The sequence below is a fragment of the Periplaneta americana genome, chromosome 17, assembly GCF_040183065.1.
Source record: "Periplaneta americana isolate PAMFEO1 chromosome 17, P.americana_PAMFEO1_priV1, whole genome shotgun sequence".
Classification (NCBI taxonomy): domain Eukaryota; kingdom Metazoa; phylum Arthropoda; class Insecta; order Blattodea; family Blattidae; genus Periplaneta; species Periplaneta americana.
This window is the reverse complement of record NC_091133.1, coordinates 11,983,033-12,001,102: the sequence shown is the minus strand read 5'-3', so window position 1 is coordinate 12,001,102 and position 18,070 is coordinate 11,983,033. Positions and strand designations below refer to the sequence as shown.

The following is an 18,070-nucleotide window of genomic DNA, read 5'->3' as shown; positions in this document are numbered from 1 at the left end:
ACAATTCATCAGTTATGCTAAACAAAAAATACAATACATAGTAAACAGATTAAGTCAATATAAAAACATATTTTAGTTGAGCTATATAAAATTGTACATGTCATTTAAGTAGAATAATTCAATTCACAAGCATAAACAATTCATCAATTGTGTAGAAGGTATGAGTATGTAGAAATTTGGTTAATTCTTTTCTGAACCTTTTCTCGTTGTTCTTCAAATCTTTAAGATAATTAGGCAGTGCATTGAAGACTGTTATACATGAATAGCGAACTCCTTTTTTAAAACAGCTTAGACTAACAGAGGGTAGATGAAGATCTGATTTATGTCTTGTATTAAAATGATGAATGTCTTGATTAGTACTGAATTTATCTTGGTTCTTAATATACAGCATCATTACGGAAAGAATGTATTCACAAGGTAAAGTCAAGATTTCTAAGTTTCGGAAAATATTTTTACATGAGGTCCTTTTATGCACACCGGCCATTATTCTTATAGCTTTCTTTTGTAAAACAAAAACGTGTTTAGCTTCAGACGAGTTACCCCAGAATATTAAGCCATATTTCATTACAGAGTGAAAATATGCAAAGTATGACATTTTGAGTAAGTTTATATCACCAATAGTAGATAAGGATCTTAATGCATAACAGGCAGAGCTCAATTTACGAGTAATACATTCTATATGCGTTTTCCAGTTCAAGTGATTATCCAATTCTAAACCAAGAAACTTTGTGCTTATAGATTCTTTGAGATGAGTTCCATTTAATCGAATACTGTAGGAAACCTGAGCACTATTGTGTGTACTAAATTTGACTGCACTGGTTTTATCAACATTAAGTGCTAGTTTATTTGCATGGAACCATTCATTCATTAGATTCAGCACTGTATTAGAAGTGTTTATAAAATGATCGTATTGTTTGCTTGAAATAATTACACTTGTATCATCTGCAAATAAAATTACATGGGATGAATTGTTTATGGTCAAGGCTAAATCATTAATATAAACTAGAAACAACAATGGACCTAAAATTGACCCCTGCGGAACACCATGTTTAATATTTCTAAATTCTGAATAAGTAACTTTATGACTATTTGGTACATTTATTTCTACTTTTTGTTTTCTATTTGATAAGTACGATGTAAACCAACCCAACATCTCATCTTTAATGCCATAAAACTTCAATTTTTTTACTAATATACTATGGTCTACACAATCAAATGCTTTAGCCAAGTCACAAAAAATCCCACCTACATGTAGTTTCGAATTTAATGAATTTAGTATTTCATCCACCAAACTAAAAGCAGCATTCTCTGTCGATTTTTGTTTTCTAAATCCAAACTGTTCTAAAACTAATATATTGTTGGACTCCAGATAATGATATAATCTATTATACATAACTTTCTCAAACACTTTTGAAAATGTTGTTAATAATGATATGGGTCTGTAATTAGCAATAGTACATTTATCTCCCTTTTTGTATATTGGTTTTACTATTGAATATTTGAGTCTTTCTGGAAAAATACCACATTGCATTGACAAATTGCATAGATAGCTTAACGGAGGGGATAATATTTCAGAACAAGCTTTCAGAACCTTACTTGGAATTTCATCATATCCAGAGGAATATTTTGTTTTTAGTTGTTTTATCACATGCATGATTTCTGCTGCGGTAGTGGGAATAAATTTGAGACCTAAAAACTCAGTGTTAAATGCATCAGTTAGGTAACCAAGTGCAGCATCTTCTGCACAATCTTGAATGTTTAAGTTCTGAATAATATTTATATAGAAGTCGTTAAAATGATTTGCAATTGATTTTGGGTTATCTATTTTACTATCATTGATTTTAATGCAAGTAATATTTTCACTCTTTGAATATCGATTAGTTTCATTTTTAATAATATCCCAAATAGTTTTAATCTTATTATCTGAATTTTGTATTTTTTCCATTCAGATACATTTTCTTTGCATCTTTTATAACTTTTGTCAAAGTTTTACAGTAATTCTTGTAGTAATTAAGAACATGAGGATCATCACTATTCCTACTCATTAAATATAGATTCCTTTTTCTAGTACATGATATTTTAATTCCCTGAGTTATCCACGTGTTTTTACTTTTACATTTTTTCACCACCTTGACTGGAAAACATTCATTGAAATAATTCGTAAATGTAGTGAAAAATGCATTAAATTTAGTATTAATATCAATGGTATCGGTACTATATACATTTTCCCAAGATTCATTTTGTAGACATGTATTTAAATGATGAAGAGATTCAGCATTTATAATCCTTTTTTTTATTTTTAGATTAACACTTTGGAATTTTTCACTCATATTGAAAACACTTAGAATTTGTGCATCGTGATCAGACAGGCCATTGACTAATGGTACTGTTGAATAGGAATTCAATCTACTTTTATCTATAAATATATTATCAATGGCAGTACTACTTCCAGCTTGTGTTCTGGTTGGAAAACTTACTGTGTGACTAAGATTATAAGTTTCAAGAAGTGAGTTTAATTTTCTTTTACGTGAGCTTTCTGATAGATAATCTATGTTTATGTCACCACAGATTACAAATTCGGTATGTGGTTTATAAAGTCTTTTCAATAATGAATCTAAGTTAGTTGTAAATTTCTTATAATCTCCCATTGGCGCCCTATAAACACATAAGATAATTAAATTTGATATCTCATAACCAATTTGTATTCCACAGATTTCAATATCTTGTTCAAGGCAAAAATCAGATATATCAATTTTACTAAATAATAGATCCTCTCTGATAAAAATACAGGCACCCCCTTTTTGGAAGACATGTCTACAGAAATGGGAACCTAATACATATCCATGTAAAGACAGTTGTAGTATTTCCTGTTGCTTCATGTGATGTTCAGTTATACATAATATCTGAGGTTTATGCTTTTGAGTTGCTAAAGAAGTGATCAATTCATCAGTTTTTTGTTTTAATCCCCTAATATTTTGATGGAAAATAGTGAAGTTACTGTGTTCATTACTAGAAACATCAGAGCATTTACAATTTAGTTGAACTTGTTTCAAACACCTTACCGGTGGGAGGTTTAACCTAAAAAAGGAGAAGCCCTAGCATTAACTAACACAGGAATATTACAACTCTGCTTTTTAACATGGCTGCCTCTGATGCTATTAGCAATAAGAACCGAAAGGTGCTCCTTGCCTCTACCATTCAGATGCAGGCCATGTGACGTATATTCATACCTTCTTATAGGGCTTACATCTATCAAACCAATGTGTGATGCCCCAGGTCTCATCAGAGCCCGCTCAAGCCGCATATTCACGCTCCGCACCCTCCTGTGAAGATACGGCTTGTCGTACCTGCTGAAAAGACTGAGAAATCCCACATTGGTATGGCTGCTCATCTCAATTATGTTGTTGACATCTTTCTCAATAGAATAGTTACAATCGTTATCAATACTATTACCTGGCCCACCCACTATAACTACATGATCCCTCTTAGAAAATTCTGAACTCAATTTCATCATATCCTCAACAACATTCTTGAGAGGAGCATTAGGCTTACATACACTAGACACTTCAAACTCATCGCCCAGTTTCGACTTCAAAAGTGAGGAAATACCTCTTGCATGGCTGCTTCCTAAAATCAATACTTTACTCCTACAATCATTAACCTTATCTGTTTTCTGACTTACCTTTACTAGTGTCGATACTGGGTCTGAGTTCTCCTGATCAACATTCATTGCTTGAAGAGCACTGAATTTGTTGGTCAGTTTGATTGATGCAGCATCATCCGCAGAGAAACGTCTACTCCTAGATTTGGAATTCTTCGGTTTCATCCAAGTGTGAGATCTCTCTTTATTCGAAACACTAATGCTATCCTTCAAAGCTCTCAATTTATTAATTTCACACTTTGCCTCATCTAATTCCAATTCTAGGGCTCTGATTCTCTCCAGTTGATCGCGCATCTTTCTATCATATATACAATCACTACATTCCCAACTACCTTTGTCAACAAAATTATCAGGATCTATATCTATACATTTCCAATGAAAACAGAAATTACAATTATTACATACCAATCCTTTCACTACAATCCTTCTACAACTACGACAGTTTCCAGACAGAGCAGCCATAGCACACATTATGTATATACTGTACCTTATTTACAAATTCAATTTCACTCACTTTTCAATTTAATGTACTTACGTATATTAGTTTTAGGTTATTTCTACCCTTTAGTATCACCACACTATAATATTTCAATAGGCCAACACTACACTTTATCACTTCACTATACCACACTTTTCGACGTTGAAACTACACGACACGTCACTGCACTTATATTTCGGTCTAGATGAAACTTCACTATTTATGTTTTAAATTATTTCTACTTTGAAGTATCACCACACTACAATATTTCAATGGACCAACACTACACTTTATCACTTCACTATCCGGTACAACACTTGTCGACGTTAATCTACACGATACGTCACTTCACTGCACTTATATTTCAGTCTTGATGCAACTTCACTATTTATGTTATTTAACACACGCAATTTCTTAACCAACAATAGTATTTATATTGAAATGTGCTATTAATAATTTAGCCTAGTCCTTGTTAAAATATGTAAACACGTTCTATATTAGTGTTACAATTAAGCCTACTTATGTATCAATTAAATATTTCAACTTTACAAATAACAAAGAGCCTTAAAATTAGTCAACTTATGAGTTAAGAATTACTCAAGTTAAAAGAAGAAAAGGTCGGGAATAGTGACCAAAGTGTTGATTTGAGGTTAACTGTTTACAATATGGTAACATCTGATGGAAACAGTGTAGAATTAATCAGCGTTGTACGTGATTATTAAATAAAATAAAATAAATATTTTAACAATAATTTAGGGAAACGGGACGTCATTTTCAAAAAATGGAACATTTGGCATCCCGAGCATACTTTTCTCGGGACAGGGGACAAGAAGCTGGAAAAAGTGACAATCCCGTTAAAAAGAGAACGTCTGGTCATCCTAGTTGGGAGATGTTTTCTAAATGGTTAAATAATTTGAGAAATGATGCCTATATTTTCCTCCTGGACTTCTCGCACATTATGTTGGAAATTAGTAGATTAATATGATCTAATATTTATTTATTTAGTTGGTTATTTAACGACGATGTATCAACTACTAGGTTATTTAGCGTCAATGAGATTGGTGATAGTGAGATGATATTTTGTGGGATGAGACCATAGATTACCTTGATGATCTAATATTAAAATGTATCTTTTCTGACAGCATAAAATTCATTGCTTTAACTGAACAGTTTACGATTCACGAGCCCTACTCTAAAATGTCTTTTGTTTGATCACATGAAATGATTAGTATAAACTCCGAAAACCGAATGCCTGTTCCTGCTGCCAACATAACAGTTAGAAAATAACTACCAGTTGTACTATTTCACAGTATCGAAATTCGAAACGAAGTTGGCAAAAGAAAATTCAACCTTCAAACTATAAAATCACCATAATCCACTAACATATGTAGTAATGGGGGAAAAATGGTTAGGTTTCACCCTTACGGTATTAAGTAAACTGATCTGGACTATATACAGGGTTAATACTAAATGCCGTCTTCGAAGACCAGGGCGTAATAGACCAACACAAAACATGCATAAATAATATAAGAACCAGTACTATATATTGCAATTATCCCATATGTCTAATGGAGCAAGTATTATTTCTGTGGGTAACGCTTCTTTATGCATGGATTTCAGCTCAAACTTAAATCATGTCAATGTCGAACATCCCTCACTTTCGTCATTCCGAGCACTACACACACAGGTTTGCTAGATTTAGCTCAATACCAGACAACAGGTGGGTGATGCAGCATATTTTGAAACTGGTGTCTGCTTGACGTATGCAATGGAAACATCATGTGCTTACCTTACTTCACAATGTGGAACAGATACATATTGTAAAATCAGTTTGAACTGGGACACAGCACAGAGAATTCACAGTATGTATGTATGTATTTATTCACACTGCAATGGGTATATACCCGGTGGCAGTGGTAACTAATTACACTCAATAATGACAATAATAAACTTATTGATTAAAAATACAATTAATAATAATACTAATAATTAATACTAACAATAATGAATAATAATAATAATAATAATAATAACAGGGAATATACTAAATTAAATGAAACGATCACTTAAAATAACATTTGAAATAAATCTAATTTGTATCTTAAACCTGAGATCGAACTAAAACCCACGAGTATGATATGTTCATATCTACACAAGTACCTTTCAACATTACACTCATTTCGCTGTCAACTCACTCACTGCACTGGAACTACGACACATTTCACTGATTCTATCCTGATTTCACTAACACTTCAAAAACATTTCGCTGTTCAAATACTTTGCACTGCCACTATAAACTATAAAGCTTCACTGACAGGAACACGTTTCACTTACCAGCACACTTCACTGACACGACATACTTCTTCACTGATACAACACACTTCACTGACACAACATAATTCTTCACTGATACAACACTTCAATAACAACATATCATTTATACCCTTTAAATACTGTGTATAATTACGGTCTATTAGTAAGGTCCTTAAGCCTATTTTTAAATACATTTTTGGTTGTTGGTAAAGCCTTTAGTAAGTCTGCAGGTAAAGCATTCCAGTCCCAGATAGTACGATTGAGAAAAGAAAACTTTCCAGTGTCCGTCCTCTGCCTTCTTTCCCTCAGTTTATATGAGTGGTCGTTCCTTGAAGAGTTCCAGTAGGCCTACATTACTTGAAAACAAATCAGCCACAGCTATTTTCTTCGCAGTGTTTATGCTGAAGTCAATAAATTAGACTATTTCAGAAACGGATACATGTCGCACACATCACATCTTTGTTTTGTTCTTGACATTTAACTTCAATTACTACGTGCAATGCTACCACATTTGACTTCTTGGTATTGCCTCTAATATTTCCATAGCTAATCATAATATGTTGGTTCCTATCTCGAATGTCATCATCACAATATCCTCTATCCTGCTTCATCTTCGAAGAGGCATTTAGTATTTATTAGGTTATCATTATAATTCTGAAAACATATGTTTAGCACAATACAGTGATGTTCTCTGCTTTTAATACCAATTCTACTCCTGAAAAATTATTCCGATATGGTTTTCATTTTCAATAGTACTGGTAAATATTTTCAGTTGTCTGTCTTATCTAGCTGTTAATGTCTTGTTCTTAGATCACTGTCAGTTATTTTCATAATACACTATATTGCGTGTGCCTTAAGTCGTAATTAATCCTTATTGTGAGGACCAGAGTGCAACATTAGCACTTAGAATCACATCTTGCAAACTGTTATAAGTGTGACATGCATTATGTCTCTGTCTTCTACAGGAAGGGAATTTATTGGATCTGCATGTGGCTGGAATAAAGACGGAATGCGTGGACGACAGCTATGATCTCATATCAGAGATTAAAGTTGAGGAAACTGCAGTCCCAACTGATTTTGTTTCGAAAAAGTGTAAAACTGAGGTAAGTGGAGCCCATAGGGTGTGCTGATTTTTCTTCTTTCAATATTATTTTGTATTCTTTTCGTCGCGGACAGATATTAGTATATGACAGAGCCATTATCATTTTATGTGTAAAATCATTTTATCTCAATATACCGAGGCTACATTTCAATTTGTACGATATGTTTATGTATAAAAATTAATGTCAGTTCATGCTATATTACTTTGTAAGAGACGCGCGAAGATGTATTGACCAGGAAACAGTTTGATTTTAGTTCTACAGTTTTATTCTTTTAGCCAGAGTTCTTGTTGTTATATCCCATTAATGAATTGTTGCTCTATGTGTAAATATGAAAACATCATAAATCGCCTATCAGCTTACTTTTTTTTATATTTCAGTCAATCCACGTAAAGTGGGAATTGTAGTTAAAAATGTAAGATTTAGAAAGAAGTTTTATTTCATAATACAAATATTTTTTTGAAACACATTAAATTTCAAGGTTCCACCTTGATTTCCTCAATTTTATAGAGATAAAATAAGTTTTAGACATCTTTCTTGTAGGTACTTTTCATGTACCCAACACTGATTCCAAAATATGTGGGTTGGGTAGCATGTAGCATTAAATCTGATCAATTGATGTCAGCCATTTTTGTTGTAAAGCATGGCATGAAGATTGTAGTTTCTTGAACTGATTGTTACATTTTCAAGGTATGTACCAAATTATATTGAAACCTTATTTGAAACTCGGTTAACCAATGTAGCATCCATTACATGAAAAGTGTCTTTTTTTTACTGTAGCATTGTAAGTACTACTAGGAACAAAACCACATCTCATGAAACTAATTATACAGTTCTAACATTGCCTTTACATATATTTTTACATTTATAATGCGAATTAAAAACATAATAGACTGTAACAGATTCTACACTGTAACGGATTCTACATGACAACCTGTTTTCTTTTTTTACAATTTTGGCCTAATTTTCTACAGAATCATGGCAGATCACAGTAAATACAATAATCGTATGGCTAAATGTAGGCTAAGAAGAAAGAAGATCAAGAAAAATGGACTGAATATCTGAAGAAAGATCGAGACAGGAATAAAAGTAAAAGGGACCAATTAAAGGTAAGGCGTCAGTCAGATAGAATATTGGATGATATGCTAAAACGGACAAAGAGACAAGCAATGAGGAAATATAAAAAAAAGAAAGCAGCAGAAAATAAGACAACAGATGGATCAAAACCAGAAAAGGTTCTTGGGTCTTATCAATGTATCAGCACATGAAGAAAAGCTTTAAAAAAAGTACAACTTGTACTTCCATTAAGTCCTTCAAAGAAAAGGACAGTGGTACGTCAATTAGTAAAAGACACTTTCAGTATGCCTGAGTGTAAATGTATGTTTAAAGTAAAGAGAACCCATTCAGGAAGTGCACTCTATGCACATATAGAGAAAAGAGGTTACATATTTTTATAACAGTGATGAAATAAGTTGGCTAGCACCAGGGAAACGCTGTTTTAAATCATTCAAAGTTCCTGAAACAGGAGCTAAAGTGCAAGCACAAATAAATAATATGGTGATGAAAATTGACGAAGCTTATGCTCTCTTTAAAGAGAGATTTAATGATCAGTGTGTTGGCAGATCTAAGATTTATAGTCTGCGTCCAAAAAATGTGCTCACCTATCAAGAGATCAGACATAATATTTGTGTATGTTACATGCATGCAAACTTTTTTTTTCTAGTTGAACCTTCACTGAGTTTTCTTTTGATGCTCATACCCATAAATCAATTATTAAGGCCGTATGCTGTGACATGAACAATGTATTTTGTATGACAAATAAATGCAAGGTGTGTCATTATAATGTATCTGTTCTTATGAAAGCAGACTGTGATATGATGCAACAAGTCAAGCGGAAGAAATAGGCAAAAGTAGTTGGGACATTGAAAGTTAAAGATAATCAGTCAACTCTTGCAGAAATGGTGGAGCAACTGAACATATCACTTAAGCTATTCAAGATGCACGCATTTATTAAATCCCAGTAACTGAACTATTTTGACCAGAAGAAGAAAAGCCTGATAAAAAATGAGGCTGTATTCCAAGTTGACTACGCAGAAAATTACAGTATCTTACTTTAGGATGAGATACAGAGTGCGCATTGGAACCACTCGCAGGCAACTCTTTTTTACATGCTGTGTATGGCTCCAAAATGAGAAAGTGATATCATATGTTGTGGTAAGTGATGACCTTACACACTCTAAAGAAACTATTTTATCAGATATTAAATGTGTATATCAAGATCTTGACAATTTATACATATTTTCTGATTACTGTTCAGGACAGTTTCGTCCACACCTGTGGAGTAACGGTCAGCGCGTCTGGCCGCGAAACCAGGTGGCCTGGGTTGGATTCCCGGTCGGGGCAAGTTACCTGGTTGAGGTTTTTTCCGGGGTTTTCCCTCAACCCAATATGAGCAAATGCTGGGTAATTTTCGGTGCTGGACCCCGGACTCATTTCACCGGCATTATCACCTTCATCTCATTCAGACGCTAAATAACCTAAGCTGTTGATAAAGCGTCGTAAAATAACCTACTAAAAAAAAAAAAGGACAGTTTCACAGCAGACACACTGTTTTCAACAAGTTTCATCTAGCAGATGACTTAAATGTATCCTCTGTAGAATGGAATACATTGCACCAGGCCACAGTAAAGGTCCAATAGATACCATAGGTGAAATTGATCTAGATTCATTTTCCGGGCTGAGAGGCCGTGGTCTATTGGTTGGTTTTATACCAGACGTTTCGTCTGCAACTGCGGCAGACATCTTCATTGGAGTGGTATCCGAGGTCGCAAAACTCTTCTCGGCGTACCAGAGGCAACTGATCCTGTGGCTGGTTGTGCGGGCGTATTTATGGTGCAACTAGCGGGCCGAGGCCTGTTGTCGCTGCGGTCCGTGCTGTTTTGTTCGCTGCTCCCGTTGTGGGTTCCGTCCTTTTGTTGTAGTGGCTTCTTATCTGTTCTGTTTAGGACCGGGTACCAACACTTTTTTAGCTTTACGCCTTCTTCCTTGCGATTAAAGTTGTTGTCATGTTTGTATATTTCGATCGCTTCTCTATGTAGACGGGGGAAGAAATGCGACGAAACGTCTGGTATAAAACCAACCAATAGATCACGGTCTCTCAGCCCGGAAAATGAATCTAGATCTATAGACTCCGGCCGTGAAAGCCTACACTACAAGATTATAGGTGAAATTGTTAAGAGGAATGTGTGCATGAGTGTTAAGTCCAGAGCAAGGAATGTGAGTACAGCCCATGACTTATTTGTCTATGTTGAAAAAATCTGCAAAAAGACCCAGGTCCTATTTGCGGGAGAGGGGGGGAAGAGAAATGAAGAAACTGCAGAAAGACTCCTTTCTAAAAGATGGAAAAACGTACATGAGAATTATAGGCATCTGTAACTATCACTACTTCAAGAAAAGTAATGAAACACAAATGTTGGTTGGTCTTACTGCTGAATCTGACCTCATAGTCATTGACATCTCCCCGAAACAGATTTTGTGCGGTAACAAGTGCCTGAAATACAGTGATGTCTATTCTGACAACTCTTCAGATTCCAATGATGATTCGAATGAAAACTATACTAAAATTGGTTCTTCAAGCCAGCCATCAACTCTTAAGTCACGCCAAGCATCACCTCTTCGATCAGAAGCATTGTCATCTCAGCATCCCTCAAGTGGAGAGAACCTGTCTCCTCAGGAAGAAGACATTGAACTTGGTTCCCATATTGTGGTTAACAACATAAAAAAGTCAATCCCCCCAAATACGCAGCTATTTGCCAGACCACTTGTGAGAGTATAGGTGAAGTGCGGGTTGTTTTCTTGAAGAGGTTTGGGGAAGGTAGTCGAGTGTTTATAACAAATGCATGTGATGAAAAGTACAGTACATTTGCTTCGAAGAAATTGTAGAAATATTGCCAACTTCTGATTTCAAGACTCAAGGACATAGAGTAATGTACGAGTTTCACAAAGACGTTAATGTTAATGTTGTAAATATTAATGAGACTGTAAATATAAATTAAAGCCACTTTTAGTATATGGTATATGTTTATAACAACTGTAAGTGGTAAGTGCATTTTTTTTTAAATTGTAGAAATATTGCCAATACCTGATTTCAAGACTCAACAGCACAGCTTAAATGTACGAGTTTCACAGTAACATTAATAATGAGAAATAACCTTGAAAGTATTAATGAGACTAAAAACCATCTAATTCTTTGTAAACAAAAATAAAACCCTTTTTAGTGTATGCTATATCTAACCTACAGTATTATCTTGTTTTCATATAGATTTTTCTTTAAACTTTATAATTTAATTTATTGTCAGAGTTAATTTATTTCATTTAAAATAGCAAATATTAAACTACTACACTTTCAAAATGAATTATATACTAACTTATGCTTCATAAAAGATCCATGGCTACATATCAAAGTGACTTGTTAAATCTGTTACACTGTATAAAATACATTAATAAATTAGCTTATTATCATTTCTAAAAAAAAAAAAAAAAAAAAAATCTTGTAAAGAAATGAAGTGCAATTCTTAATATATAAACAAGAAAGAGATAAATTTGTTACTCTCATCCTAGAACCTGAACTTTCAGTGAGAATAATGGTAAGTCATGAATTTAACAGAGAGGCAGTAGCATCTGTTACAACTAAAGTTACTCATCTTTATAACTAAGAACTGTAAAACAAAATTTTTCAGAATGAATATTTGGCTTCCATATAATCAGAGAATTATGAAATATTTTTTGAAACTGAATTATTTTTCAGAAGAACAGGGTTTTAAGGTGTGAACATGTAGAATCCATTGCAAATGGATTGGCTGATTTGTAATACATTTGCAATGTAAACGAGTTACGGGTTATAACATACATAACGTTAACTTATCACTTGTTCGTGACTGTTTTCAAATTTAAAATATTTTCAAGATGTTTTGATATAGGGAGAAACGTAATCCCTCCTTTGTATCTTGGTTTACTTTCCCATTTCATAGCGAAGTGTATTTATAGTTAATACATGTTAGAACACTTGAAGCATGTCAGTGCTTTCCAGTCTTAATATTACTGCCAATAAAACTTTATGTACAATGTCGTTATTCTTAATGTTACACTACTATGTTTGTGCAGTCTGTGAATTGTCTTACATTTACCTTTATTGGACTTAAGTTGCATTGATTAATTCCAGTTCTCGTAAATTATAGAAAAATTTACCTACTCTATCCATTAGTTTATAGTTGTGGTTGTGGTAGTGTTGGTGGTTGCAAATGGCTTTTAAATACTCTGGAAGTTCATTGCTGCCCTCACATAACCCCGCCAACGGTTTCTGTCTTGAGCAAGATTAATCCATTCTGTACCATCATAGCTCTCTATCAAATCCATTTTAATATCCTCCCATTTACGTCTCGGCCTCCCAAAAGATCTTTTTCCCTAAAATCTTTCAACTAACACTATATAAATTTCTGGATTCACCCATTTGTGCTACATGCCCTGCCTATCTCAAACGTCTGGATTTAATGTTCCTAATTATGTTAGATGAAGAATACAAAGCGTGCAGTTCTGTGTTGTGTAACTTTCTCCATTCTCTTGTCACTACTTCTCTGTTAGCCCCAAAAGTGAAAATAGTAGTAGTAGTAGTTTATTTAACGACGCTTTCAAATGTAGACGTTATTCAGTAGCAAGGACCTTTTAATTCTGTCGCCATTGGCCAGGATAGAACCCATAAAGACCAGATTCGACTGCCAGTATCGTTATTCAGTCTGTTAGATATATTGTTGTTTAGTCAACTGTCCGAAGACAGGTTTGAACCTCACAAGTGATACAACATGGCACTACTCATGAGGCAGCTAACCCAGGAGATAATGGATAGGATGACCAATTCCTTTCCCCCACTATTGCATACTGAAGTGGTCGTAACTATATTATTGGTATATTAAGGTTGCCTAAGATACCAGAAACTCGGGTATATTCTTAAACTTTAGATAAGCAGTTTATCTCAAATTTATTTCCAGCTCAGTAACTCAACATTAAATTAGTAGGAGTTATTTAAAAATGCTGGAATCACATTCAACAATACAACCCTCTTCAAACTCCAAAATATCTCGATTAAAACCAGTCACATAATATTGAAGGCAAACAAGTAAGATATCAAACATCATTATAAAACAACATGGAACTCACACTTACAATTTTTAACAACAACCTCAAGATCAAATTCAATCACTTAATATTATTCATCTTGTATACATGGTACAATTAACTCTTAATCTTTACTACTCTATCAGAATGATTACAAATTTCAAGTAACTATTGCAGTGTGCAGCTTTCTGATGTGGAATTGTTTAAACCCCCAAGATTTTAATAACCCCAGACATTAATTTTGAATTTGAAAACTTTAATCAGTTCCAATGTACGCCAAAGAAACTCCTGGGGCTATAATTTAACAAGTCTTGAGGAAAGCCCAAAGTACAGTTACCCAGACTACCTTTATATAGCTGGTTAAATTATGAGGTTCCCAAGGAAGGATAGGAAAGTCTTTCAGGTAGCAACTGGTACCTGGAGCTCCAATCAACTCCCCACATCACTGTCTGTTCCCTCGAGCTGGTGACCTAAAGGATGATCAGCGCATGTGCGGAGAAAAGAGATCAAAATTTGCCACATGAGAAATCAAATTTCTTAACGCACATGCTGCAAGATTACAAAGAAACTCCACTCATACAAATCATTACATCCTGCTGGATTACAAAGAAAAACCACTCATACACATACCGTTACAATACTTCGCTGAGTTATTACATATTACACTAATCAGACTGCAGATGTATACAAAGAATTGTTTTTTCTCTGACATATCGCCAAGTGAGATGCACTGCCTGCTAATAGAGGTACATATCAGCCAGAACCTCAATCAGAGGTAAGTTAGATATTTAGATTATATTTGAGCAAGATGAATCTTTCACCATTGAAGAATAAATTAAGCCCTTACTACTAGGAAATACATGAAGTTATTTGGGGGGGGGGGCGAAGAAACAGTACGAGTAGAATCTTATAAAACCAGCTACAGAGGAGTGACTGACATTTAAAAACTTCTTCATGGAATAATTTAATAGCAACTTATGAAAATATATTAATTAATGACATCTCTGCATTCTGCAGGAAGGAACATTTCTGGAATAATTTGTCATGGATTCATAAAGAGAGACAAAATCTTTTACTGACATTTTTTAGAAACAGTGGAAATGTTTCCTCTTATCATCATCATCATCATCATCATCATCATCATCATCATCATCATCTTCTTCTTCTTCTTCTTCTTCTTCTTCTTCTTCTTCTTCTTCAGTGATACTACAGTCCAATGCGGACCTTCGCCTCCTGCACTGACTTCCTTCAGTCATCTCTATCCTTAGATCTTGTGTTCCACCTTGTGATTTTACATTTCCTTATGTCATTATACACATCATCCCACCATCTAGCTTTAGGTCTCCCTCTCTGTCTCTTCCCTTGCTATTGATTAACAAAAACTTGATAGGGACGTCTGTTTTCCTCCGTTCTATTCACATGTCTTATCCACTTTAATCTCATAATTTTTATAAATGCGACCAAATCCAAAACCTTATACAGCTGCTTTAGTTCATTGTTGATCCTTATGTTCCATTCATCATTAACTTTGAGTGCTCCCATTATTTTCCTCAAAATTTTTCGTTCAAAAGTGGCCAGCCATTTACTGATGTCTTTATATAGGGTTCAGGTCTCTGCTCCATAAGTTACTATAGAGCTTATAAGAGATTTATATATTTTTAGTTTCGCATTTCTATGTACCATCTGGCTCCTCAATATGGGCAGAAAAGCATAATATATGCTCTGTTTGCTACACTAATTCTAGTATCTACTTCAGTATGAATTTCATTATTACTTGTCAACCATGTGCGTAAATATGTGAATTTATCCTTTTTTTTTTTTTTCCAAAACTATATTTACCTATTTTATTATCTAATTTTGTAGATGGGAGTTCCTTGACATAATCATATATTTACTTTCTTGCTCATTAATTATTAATCCCAGTTTACTAGTTTGTTCACTATGACTGTATATGTTTCACTAACATTCTTTTGTCTTCTTCCCGGTATGACAAGATGATCGCATAGGATAGAATCTTGTTCCTTTAGTTCGGATGGAGGCCTTCCTAATTGCAACTTCAACTACAATATTAAATAATAAGGGTGCTATTGCATCCCCTTGTCTCAAACCTGTATCCAGTTTAAAGCAATTTGATAGATTCCTGCCTATCTTCACTGTTGCATGTACATTCCTATTGAGAGCTCTGTACATCGTAACTAGTTTTCTGGGGAAACCTAGTTGATGCATACCTTCCCATTCTTCACTTTTATCTTTCCACACACTGTCATACACTGTTTTAAAATCAATTAACAGTCAGTGTATGTCTGTGGATTGTTCCCAACATTTTTGTTGTATGTGTTCTTATTATAATAATTTGATCAGTTGTAGACCTACCAGTTCTAAATCCCCAAAGATTTTCCCCTATTATATTTCGGCATATGGTCTTAATTTGGTATATGCAATGTTAGCCAGAATTTTGTGTTCAGTACACAATAATGTAATTGCTCTATAATTCTCACAGTTCTGGGAATTCCCATTTTTGTGTATTGGATTGAATTCGGCGTAGCTCAGTGGTCAGAGCGCTTGGTATGTAGAATCAAGGACCCGAGTTCGATCCCCGGCGCTGGAGCGAATTTTTCTCCTCAAATATTAAGTATCAATATTACAGATAAATTCTGTAGGACAAATTAATATATCTATAATATTCTCATAGCTAGCAGTGCATTAATAACTGCGGATTCCCTGCCAACAAGTCACTCAGCTGAGTGCGCTCCTAGTATAGGGTGCGTCAGAAAGAACGGATGGATTTCACAGGGCAAGAAAATTGTAAGGATTCATCAAATCAAAAATTTATTGTTATCAACAGATTCACCAATATATGCAGTTTACTTATGGTATACAACATCATCCATATAATGTCCTTGGCTTTCGATACAGGCATCGAGGCGTTTTCTGAAGTTCGCCATCACTTTCACAGTCATAGTTGGTGGGATTGCCTCGATTTCTTCACGAATCGCCGTCTTCAGTTCATCCAGTGTATGTGGTTACTTACGCCTTCAAATGGTCCCAAAGAAAGAACTCGCAGGGCGCAAGATCTTACCGTAACCTCGGACAATCTCAGTGCAATAGCATGTTTACGGGCTGATCGTTGAGGTGGCCGTACAACCTACTGTCTGTTTCCACATTTGCAGGTGTACACGCGCTCCGTGGTTGTCCAGGTGATTTCTTCTTTAATGTTGAACCTGTGGTACGAAATGAAGCCACCCACCGCAAAATTGTATTCCGAGTTGGAATCCTATCCTAGCGTGACGTCCGATGTCGAAAAGAATCCTAAGTGGCGATCACAGACTCTTCATTTTTCAAAAATGTCTCTGCGATGAAAGCACGTTGTACACCAGACCAACACCATGTTCTCAACTGAAACTGCATTCTCTCGCTGACCCAACAGTCGTGGTCCCCCTCACTATATCCCTCCCCTCGCTGCGTATCGATAGTTTGAAATCCATCCGTTCTTTCTGACGCACCCTGTATAATGGCAGTTGACATAGGACATAATTATATGTCAACATATATATGCCTAACTTGGAGTCATGCCACAAAGGGAAGGAGGAAGGTTCGATCCGGTGCAGTGGATTGAATTCGGCGTAGCTGAGTGGTCAGAGCGCTTCGTACGTAGAACCAAAGCCCCGTGTTTGATCCCCGGCGAATTTTTCTCCTCAAATATTAAGTTTTCTCTTATGGTTTACTTCTTTTTAGAAGCTCTTCGCCTGTCTATTGTCAAATGATATTTGTATGGTTTGTAATTTTTTGTTCAGATATTTTCTCTTTCTCAGCAATTTATGTGCTTCTTTTCTGTCCTTATATTGTTATTCATTCCTTCTTGTACTTGTGTTGACCATCTTTTTATAGAAACTATTTTTTTTTCTATCATATTTCCACACTCTTCATGAAACCAATCATTCCTCTTTCGTTTATGCTCTATCCAATTATCTTCCCTGCAGCTTCTTCAATCCCTTTTCCTATTAAGTTCCATATCTTATGAATAGTCTCCTTCTCTATTTCTAATTTCTTCATGTTTTCTGCTATTGCTTCCATATATTTAACTTTGATTTCTTCTTCACTCAATACATTTTTGTTCCATCTCTCCACTTTTCGTGCTTTTGTCCTTCCATTCATATTAATCTTTAATCTTAATGTTTGCTTCATGCATACCAAAAAATGGTCTGATTCTACGTTGGCTTCTTTCAGCCGTTCCATATGCAAAAAACGTGCATATTAATGTGATACTAGTAGATAATTAATCTTCACGATATGAAGTAAATAGTTGAAAATCAGAGTATGGTACTCTCTGTCGTAATCTGTAGAGAA

General features: G+C 34.7%; 1 protein-coding gene across 3 annotated transcripts in view; it reads left to right on the top strand.

Annotated features, from left to right (window-relative positions):
- The window catches only part of LOC138692670 (zinc finger protein 271-like), a 39,422-nt gene that overhangs the window by 10,555 nt on the left and 10,797 nt on the right, over positions 1-18,070 (top strand). For 2 of the 3 annotated variants that reach the window (XM_069815790.1, XM_069815789.1), the window contains exon 4: positions 7,418-7,555. In XM_069815790.1, the coding sequence (XP_069671891.1) occupies positions 7,418-7,555 (138 nt within the window). Of the gene's footprint in view, positions 1-7,417; positions 7,556-8,095; positions 8,307-18,070 lie in introns of those variants that run through there. The other variant, XM_069815791.1, reaches the window with a different exon arrangement.